Source organism: Teleopsis dalmanni, unplaced genomic scaffold, assembly GCF_002237135.1.
Source record: "Teleopsis dalmanni isolate 2A unplaced genomic scaffold, ASM223713v2 unscaffolded_contig_0602, whole genome shotgun sequence".
Taxonomy (NCBI): domain Eukaryota; kingdom Metazoa; phylum Arthropoda; class Insecta; order Diptera; family Diopsidae; genus Teleopsis; species Teleopsis dalmanni.
Genome location: NW_024031984.1, coordinates 1 through 10,436, shown reverse-complemented (window position 1 = coordinate 10,436; position 10,436 = coordinate 1). Strand labels below are relative to the sequence as shown.

The 10,436-nt window shown below is 32.9% G+C and overlaps 1 protein-coding gene across 1 annotated transcript; it reads left to right on the top strand.

Annotated features, from left to right (window-relative positions):
• Positions 1–3,411: 3,411 nt before the first annotated feature.
• LOC119663582 lies at positions 3,412–4,112 on the top strand (the record flags this gene model as incomplete). The annotated part of the gene is made up of 1 exon (XM_038073193.1): positions 3,412–4,112. A coding segment is annotated over one exon (701 nt), but the record flags the coding sequence as incomplete, so codon positions are not given.
• Positions 4,113–10,436: the final 6,324 nt, after the last annotated feature.

Sequence of the window (10,436 nt, the reverse complement as noted above, 5' to 3'; positions counted from 1 at the left end):
TGAGCTATATAGTCTCAAAACACAGTATAATATTTTCAACGTAGCGTGGATTCGATGCATTATAATAATTTTCAGCCGGAGCTATATAATTTCAAAGCACAGTATAATATTTTCAACATGGCATGGATTCGATGCACTATAATAATTTTCAGCCGGAGCTACATAATTTCAAAGCACAGTATTATATTTTCACCGTGGCATGGATTCGACGCACTCTAACAATTTTCAGCCGGAGCTATATAATTTGAAAGCACAATATAATATTTTCAACGTGGCATGGATTCGATGCACTCTACTAATTTTCAGATAGAGCTATATAATTTCAAAGCACAGTATTATATTTTCAACGTGGCATGGATTCGATGCACTTTAATAATTTTCAGCCGGAGCTATATAATTTCAAAACACAGTAAAATATTTTCAACGTAGCGTGGATTCTATGTACTATAATAATTTTCAGCCGGAGCTATATAATTTCAAAACACAGTATAATATTTTCAAGGTAGCGTGTATGCGATGCACTCTAATAACTTTCAGCCGGAGCTATATAATTTCAAAACACAGTATAATATTTTCAACGTGGCATGGATTCGATGCACTTTAACAATTTTCAGCCGGAGCTATATAATTTAAAGCACAGTATTATATTTTCAAAGTGGTGTCAAATCGATGCACTATAAGCATTTTCAGCCGGAGCAATATAATTTCAAAACACAGAATCATATTTTCAAAATGGCGTGAAATCGATGCACTCTACTAATTTTCAGCCGAAACTATATAATTTCAAAGCACAGTATAATATTTTCAACGTGGCATGGATTCGATGCACTATAATAATTTTTAACCGGAGCTATATAATTTCCAAGCAAAGTATTATATTTTCAAAGTGACGTGAAATCGATGCACTATAATCATTTTCAGCCAGAGCTATATAATTTCAAAACACAGTATTATATTTTCAACGTGGCATGGATTCGATGCATTATAATAACTTTCAGTAGGCGCTATATAATTTCAAAGCACAGTATAATATTTTCAACGTGGCATGGATTCGATGCACTATAATCATTTTCAGCCGGAGCTATATAATTTGAAAACACAGTATTATATTTTCAACGTGGCATCGATAACCGGAGCTATATAATTTCAAAGCACAGTATTATGTTTTCAACGTGGCATCGATTGTATGCAATTTAACAATTTTCAGCCGGAGCTATATAATTTCAAAGTACAATATAATATTTTCAACGTGGCATGGATTCGATGCACTCTACTAATTTTCAGATGGAGCTATATAATTTCAAAGCACAGTATTGTATTTTCAACGTGGCATGGATTCGATGCACTTTAATAATTTTCAGCCGGAGCTATATAATTTCAAAACACTGTAAAATATTTTCAACGTAGCATGGATTCTATGTACTATAATAATTTTCAGCCGGAGCTATATAATTTCAAAACACAGTATAATATTTTCAAGGTAGCGTGTATGCGATGCACTCTAATAACTTTCAGCCGGAGCTATATAATTTCAAAACACATTATTATATTTTCAACGTGGCATGGATTCGATGCACTATAATAATTTTTAACCGGAGCTATTTAATTTCCAAGCAAAGTATTATATTTTCAAAGTGACGTGAAATCGATGCACTATAATCATTTTCAGCGGGAGCTATATAATTTCAAAACACAGTATTATATTTTCAACGTGGCATCGATTCGATGCATTATAATAATTTTCAGCCGGAGCTATATAATTTCAAAGCACAGTATAATATTTTCAACGTGGCATGGGTTCGATGCACTATAATAATTTTTAACCGGAGCTATATAATTTCAAATCCAGCACTATATTTCCAACGTGGCATGGATTCGATGCATTTTAATAATTTTCAGCCGGAGCTATATAATTTCAAAGCACAGTATTATATTTTCAACGTGTCATCGAGTCGATGCACTATAATAATTTTTAACCGGAGCTATATAATTTCAAAGCACAATATTATATTTTCAATGTAGCGTGAAATCGATGCACTATAATAATTTTCAGCCGGAGCTATATAGTTTCAAAGCACAGTATTATATTTCCAAAGTGGCGCGAAATCGATGCACTATAATCATTTTCAGTCGGAGCTATATAATTTCAAAACACAGTATAATATTTTCAACGTGGCATGGATTCGATGCACTATAATAATTTTTAACCGGAGCTATATAATTTCAAAGCACAGTATTATGTTTTCAACGTGGCATCGATTCGATGCACTATAATAATTTTCAGCCGGAGCTATATAATTTCAAAGCGCAGTAAAATATTTTCAACGTAGCGTGGATTCGATGCATTATAATAATTTTCAGCCGGAGCTGTATAATTTCAAAGCACAGTATAATATTTTCAAGGTAGCGTGGATTCGATGCATTATCATAATTTTCAGCCGAAACTATATAATTTTAAAGCACAGTATAATATTTTCAACGTGGCATGGATTCGATGCATAATAATAACTTTCAGCCGGAGCTATATAATTTCAAAGCACAGTATTATGTTTTCAACGTGGCATCGATTGGATGCAATTTAACAATTTTCAGCCGGAACTATATAATTTCAAAGCGCAGTAAAATATTTTCAACGTAGCGTGGATTCGATGCACTCTAATAATTTTTAACCGAAGCTGTACAATTTCAAAGTACTATATTTTTAAAGTGGCGTGAAAGCGATGCACTATAAAAATTTTCAGCGGGAGCTATATAATTTCAAAACACAGTATTATATTTTCAACGTGGCATCGATTCGATGCATTATAAAAATTTTCAGGCGAAGCTATGTAATTTCAAAACACAGTATTATATTTTCAACGTGGCATCGATTCGATGCATTATAAAAATTTTCAGCCGGAGCTATATAGTTTCAAAGCACAGTATTATATTTCAAAAGTGGCGCGAAATCGATGCACTATAATCATTTTCAGTCGGAGCTATATAATTTCAAAGCACAGTATTATATTTTCAACGTGGCATGGATTCGATGCACTATAATAATTTTTAACCGTAGCTATATAATTTCAAAGCACAGTATTATGTTTTCTACGTGGCATCGATTCGATGAACTTTAACAATTTTCAGCCGGAGCTATATAATTTGAAAACACAGTATTATATTTTCAACGTGGCATGGATTCAATGCATTATAATAATTTTTAACCTGAGCTATATAATTTCAAGGCACAGTATTATGTTTTCAACGTGGCATCGATTCGATGAACTTTAACAATTTTCAGCCGGAGCTATATAATTTCAAAGCAATGTATAATATTTTCAACGTGGCATGAATTCGATGCACTTTAATAATTTTCAGCCGGAGCTATATAATTTCAAAACACAGTAAGTGATAATGGAACCCAATTTACAGCATGGGAATTCCAACAATTTTTAAAGGATAATGGCATCAAACAGATTCTTACACCTCCAGGGTTTCCAGCTACAAATGGGCAAGCCGAAAATTTTGTTAAAACTTTTAAAAAATCTCTTGAAGCAAGTTTAAGCTCTGGTGAAAAAGGAAGTTTAGACATAGTGCTTAAGAGATTTCTATTTGATTATCGTACTATGAAGCATTGTACAACAAGAGAGTCTCCAGCTAAACTTATGTTAGGTAGAGAAATGAAAACGCGGTTCGATTTATTAAAACCACCTTTAGTGAAAGACAGAGTGAGAGAAAAACAACTTAGTAACATTCAAAACCATGGGGGTTCTAGAGATATTATTTTTACGGAAGGCACACCGGTCTTTATCCGAGATTTTTCAGACCCAAATAAGGTAGGATGGCAGGAAGCGGTAATTAAGGAGCGTTTAGGTCGACGAACATATGGTTGCACAATATCAAGAACTAATAGGGTGATTAAGCGCCACGTCGACCAAATGATGGCTTATAGTGGTAGTGCTATAAAAAATGACTTAACTACGAAGGAGTTGAACGGTGCTGCTGAAGAATCAAGTCCAAATGTAGAGTCAGCCGTCGCTACTACGGAAGGGTATGCGACTGAGGATGTAAATGTAGGTAGTGGTTGCTCGCGTCTGCGAGAACGTAAAACTAAGATTAATTATAAGGAATAATTCATGAATATAATTTAATTTATACGGAGTAATAATTTGTTGTTGAATATTTCATAATTATAATTGTATAATTTTAAAGTGAATTAAAATGAATTTCAATTATGCTTTACATTTATATTTTATATTTTTTTTTATTTATGTATATCGTGTTTAATTATTATAGTTATAATCTTAGGAGGAGGGCTGTAGAGTTTAAGCTTTTATGTAGATAGAATAAGCTTTGTATAAGAGTAAGCTTGTAAGTTAAAATAAAATAAATAAAAATCAGTCTTGATCGAAACCTAATCGTAAACATTACAATAATTTCAGCCGGAGCTATTAATTCAGGTCACAGTAAGAATATTTTCAATGAGCGTGATTCGATGCATCAAATTTTTAACCGGAACTATATAATTCAACACACAAGTATGATATTGCAAACGGTGCAATCGATTCGATGCATATAAAATTGTCAAGCCGGAGCTAATAGTTTTCAAGCACATATGTAATTCAAACGTGGCAAATGGATTCGAATGCGACAAATAATTTTTAACCGGAGCTATAATAATTTCAAGAGCACATATATGTTTTCAAACGTGGCAATCGTTCGATGAACTCAACACAATTTGTAGCGGCACAAGATTCAAACTCAGTAAAATTTTCAACGTAGCGTGGATTCGATGCATTATAATAATTTTCAGCCGGAGCTATATAATTTCAAAGCACAGTATAACATTTTCAAGGTAGCATGGATTCGATGCACTCTACTAATTTTCAGCCGGAGCTATATAATTTCGAAACACAGTATTATATTTTCAACGTGGCATGGATGCGATGCACTTTAATGATTTTCAGCCGGAGCTATATAATTTCGAAACACAGTATTAAATTTTCAACGTGGCATGGATGCGATGCACTTTAATGATTTTCAGCAGGAGCTATATAATTTCAAAGCGCAGTAAAATATTTTCAACGTAGCGTGGATTCGATGCATTATAATAATTTTCAGTCGGAGCTATATAATTTCAAAACAGAGTATAATATTTTCAAGGTAGCGTGGATTCGATGCACTCTACTAAATTTCAGCCGGAGCTATATAATTTCAAAACACAGTATTATATTTTCAACGTGGCATCGATTCGATGCACTATAATAATTTTCAGCCGGAGCTATATAGTTTCAAAGCACAGTATTATCTTTCCAAAGAGGCGTGAAATCGATGCACTATAATCATTTTCAGTCGGAGCTATATAATTTCAAAACACAGTATAATATTTTCAACGTGGCATGGATTTGATGCGCTATAATAATTTTTAACCGGAGCTATATAATTTCAAAGCACAGTATTATGTTTTCAACGTGGCATCGATTCGATGCACTTTAACAATTTTCTGCCGGGGCTATATAATTTCAAAGCAAAGTATTATATTTTCAACGTGGCATGGATTCGATGTATTATAATAATTTTCAGCCGGAGCTATATAATTTTAAAGCACAGTATAATATGTTCAACGTGGCATGGATTCGGTGTACGATAATAATTTTCAGCCGGAGCTATATAGTCTCGAAACACAGTATAATATTTTCAACGTGGCATGGATTCGATGCACTATAATATTTTTCAGCCTGAGCTATATAATTTCAAAGCACAGTATAATATTTTCAATGTAGCGTGGATTCGATGCACTCTACTAATTTTCAGCCGGAGCTATATAATTCCAAAACACAGTATTATATTTTCAACGTTGCATCGATTCGATGCACTTTAATAATTTTCAGCCGGAGCTATATAATTTCAAAACACAGTATAATATTTTCAACTTGGCATGGATTCGATGCACAATAATAATTTTTAACCGGAGCTATATAATTTCAAAGCACAGTATTGTATTTTCCACGTGGCATGGATTCGATGCACTTTAATCATTTTCAGCCGGAGCTTTGTAATTTCAAAACACAGTATTATATTTTCAACGTGGCATGGATTCGATGCATTATAATAATTTTCAGCCGGAGCTATATAATTTCAAAGCACAGTATAATATTTTCAACGTAGCGTGGATTCGATGCACTCTACTAATTTTTAGCCGAAGCTATATAATTCCAAAACACAGTATTATATTTTCAACATGGCATCGATTCGATGTACGTTAATAATTTTCAGCCGGAGCTATATAATTTCAAAGCACAGTATTATATTTTCAACTTGGCATGGATTCGATGCACAATAATAATTTTTAACCGGAGCTATATAATTTCAAAGCACAGTATTATATTTTCAAAGTGTCATCGATTCGATGCACTATAATAATTTTCAGCCGGAGCTATATAATTTCAAATCCAGCATTATATTTCCAACGTGGCATGGATTCGATGCATTTTAATAATTTTCAGCCGGAGCTATATAAGTTCAAAGCACAGTATAATATTTTCAACGTGGCATGGATTCGATGCACAATAATAATTTTTAGCCGAAGCTATATAATTCCAGAACACAGTATTATATTTTCAACGTGGCATCGATTCGATGTACTTTAATAAATTTCAGCCGGAGCTATATAATTTCAAAACACAGTATAATATTTTCAACTTGGCATGGATTCGATGCACAATAATAATTTTTAACCGGAGCTATATAATTTCAAAGCACAGTATTATATTTTCCACGTGGCATAAATTCGATGCACTTTAATCATTTTCAGCCGGAGCTTTGTAATTTCAAAACACAGTATTATATTTTCAACGTGGTATGGATTCGATGCATTATAATAATTTTCAGCCGGAGCTATATAATTTCAAAGCACAGTATAATATTTTCAAGGTAGCGTGGATTCGATGCACTCTACTAATTTTCAGCCGGAGCTATATAATTCCAAAACACAGTATTATATTTTCAACGTGGCATCGATTCGATGTACTTTAATAAATTTCAGCCGGAGCTATAAAATTTCAAAACACAGTATAATATTTTCAACTTGTCATGGATTCGATGCACAATAATAATTTTTAACCGGAGCTATATAATTTCAAAACACAGTATTATATTTTCCACGTGGCATGGATTCGATGCACTTTAATCATTTTCAGCCGGAGCTTTGTAATTTCAAAACACAGTTTAATATTTTCAACGTAGCGTGGATTCGATGCACTCTACTAATTTTTAGCCGAAGCAATATAATTCCAAAACACAGTATTATATTTTCATCGTGGCATCGATTCGATGTACTTTAATAATTTTCAGCCGGAGCTATATAATTTCAAAGCACAGTATAATATTTTCAACGTAGCGTGGATTCGATGCACTCTACTAATTTTCAGCCGGAGCTATATAATTTCAAAGCACAGTTTCATATTTTCAACGTGGCATGGATTCGATGCACTATAATATTTTTCAGCCTGAGCTATATAATTTCAAAGCACAGTATAATATTTTCAATGTAGCGTGGATTCGATGCACTCTACTAATTTTCAGCCGGAGCTATATAATTCCAAAACACAGTATTATATTTTCAACGTTGCATCGATTCGATGCACTTTAATAATTTTCAGCCGGAGCTATATAATTTCAAAACACAGTATAATATTTTCAACTTGGCATGGATTCGATGCACAATAATAATTTTTAACCGGAGCTATATAATTTCAAAGCACAGTATTGTATTTTCCACGTGGCATGGATTCGATGCACTTTAATCATTTTCAGCCGGAGCTTTGTAATTTCAAAACACAGTATTATATTTTCAACGTGGCATGGATTCGATGCATTATAATAATTTTCAGCCGGAGCTATATAATTTCAAAGCACAGTATAATATTTTCAATGTAGCGTGGATTCGATGCACTCTACTAATTTTCAGCCGGAGCTATATAATTCCAAAACACAGTATTATATTTTCAACGTTGCATCGATTCGACGCACTTTAATAATTTTCAGCCGGAGCTATATAATTTCAAAACACAGTATAATATTTTCAACTTGGCATGGATTCAAAGCACAATAATAATTTTTAACCGGAGCTATATAATTTCAAAGCACAGTATTGTATTTTCCACGTGGCATGGATTCGATGCACTTTAATCATTTTCAGCAGGAGCTTTGTAATTTCAAAACACAGTATTATATTTTCAACGTGGCATGGATTCGATGCATTATAATAATTTTCAGCCGGAGCTATATAATTTCAAAGCACAGTATAATATTTTCAACGTAGCGTGGATTCGATGCACTCTACTAATTTTTAGCCGAAGCTATATAATTCCAAAACACAGTATTATATTTTCAACATGGCATCGATTCGATGTACGTTAATAATTTTCAGCCGGAGCTATATAATTTCAAAGCACAGTATTATATTTTCAACTTGGCATGGATTCGATGCACAATAATAATTTTTAACCGGAGCTATATAATTTCAAAGCACAGTATTATATTTTCAAAGTGTCATCGATTCGATGCACTATAATAATTTTCAGCCGGAGCTATATAATTTCAAATCCAGCATTATATTTCCAACGTGGCATGGATTCGATGCATTTTAATAATTTTCAGCCGGAGCTATATAAGTTCAAAGCACAGTATAATATTTTCAACGTGGCATGGATTCGATGCATTATAATAATTTTTAGCCGAAGCTATATAATTCCAAAACACAGTATTATATTTTCAACGTGGCATCGATTCGATGTACTTTAATAAATTTCAGCCGGAGCTATATAATTTCAAAACACAGTATAATATTTTCAACTTGGCATGGATTCGATGCACAATAATAATTTTTAACCGGAGCTATATAATTTCAAAGCACAGTATTGTATTTTCCACGTGGCATGGATTCGATGCACTTTAATCATTTTTAGCCGGAGCTTTGTAATTTCAAAACACAGTATTATATTTTCAACGTGGCATGGATTCGATGCATTATAATAATTTTCAGCCGGAGCTATATAATTTCAAAGCACAGTATAATATTTTCAATGTAGCGTGGATTCGATGCACTCTACTAATTTTCAGCCGGAGCTATATAATTTCAAGGCACAGTATTATGTTTTCATCGTGGCATCGATTCGATGAACTTTAACAATTTTCAGCCGGAGCTATATAATTTCAAAACAAAGTATTATATTTTCAACGTGGCATGGATTCGATGCATTATAATAATTTTTAACCTGAGCTATATAATTTCAAAGCACAATATTATGTTTTCAACGTGGCATCGATTCGATGAACTGTAACAATTTTCAGCCGGAGCTATATAATTTCAAAACACAGTATTATATTTTCAAGGTAGCGTGGATTCGATGCACTATAATAATTTTCAGCCGGAGCTATATAATTTCAAAGCAATGTATAATATTTTCAACGTTTCATCGATTTGATGCACTTTAATAATTTTCAGCCGGAGCTATATAATTTCAAAACACAGTATTATATTTTCAACGTGACATAGATTCGATGCATTATAATAATTTTTAACCGGAGCTATATAATTTCAAAGCACAGTATTATGTTTTCAACGTGGCATCGATTCGATGAACTTTAACAATTTTCAGCCGGAGCTATATAATTTCAAAACACAGTATTATATTTTCAACGTGGCATGGATTCGATGCATTATAATAATTTTCAGCCGGAGCTATATAATTTCAGGTCACAGTATAATATTTTCAACGTAGCGTGGATTCGATGCACTCTACCAATTTTTAACCGGAGCTATATAATTGCAAAGCACAGTATAATATTTTCAACGTGGCATGGATTCGATGCACTATAATAATTTTTAACCAGAGCTATATAATTTCAAAACACAGTATTATATTTTCAACGTGGCATGGATTCGATGCACTATAATAATTTTTAACCGGAGCTATATAATTTCAAAGCACAGTATTATGTTTTCAACGTGGCATCGATTCGATGAACTTTAACAATTTTCAGCCGGAGCTTTATAATTTCAAAACACAGTATTATATTTTCAACGTGGTATTGATTCGATGCATTATAATAATTTTCAGCCGGAGCTATGTAATTTCAAAACACAGTATTATATTTTCAACGCGGCATGGATTCGATGCATTATAATAATTTTCAGCCGGAGCTATATAATTTCAAAGCACAGTATTATATTTCAAAAGTGGCGCGAAATCGATGCACTATAATCATTTTCAGTCGGAGCTATATAATTTCAAAGCACAGAATATTTTAACGTGCATGGATTCAATGCACTTTCTTAATTGTCGCCGGGCAATATATTCCAAAGCATTGTTTATATTTTCAATTAATAATATTTCGCTTATATAATTTCAAAGCACAGTATAATATTTTCAACTTAGCATGGATTCGATGCA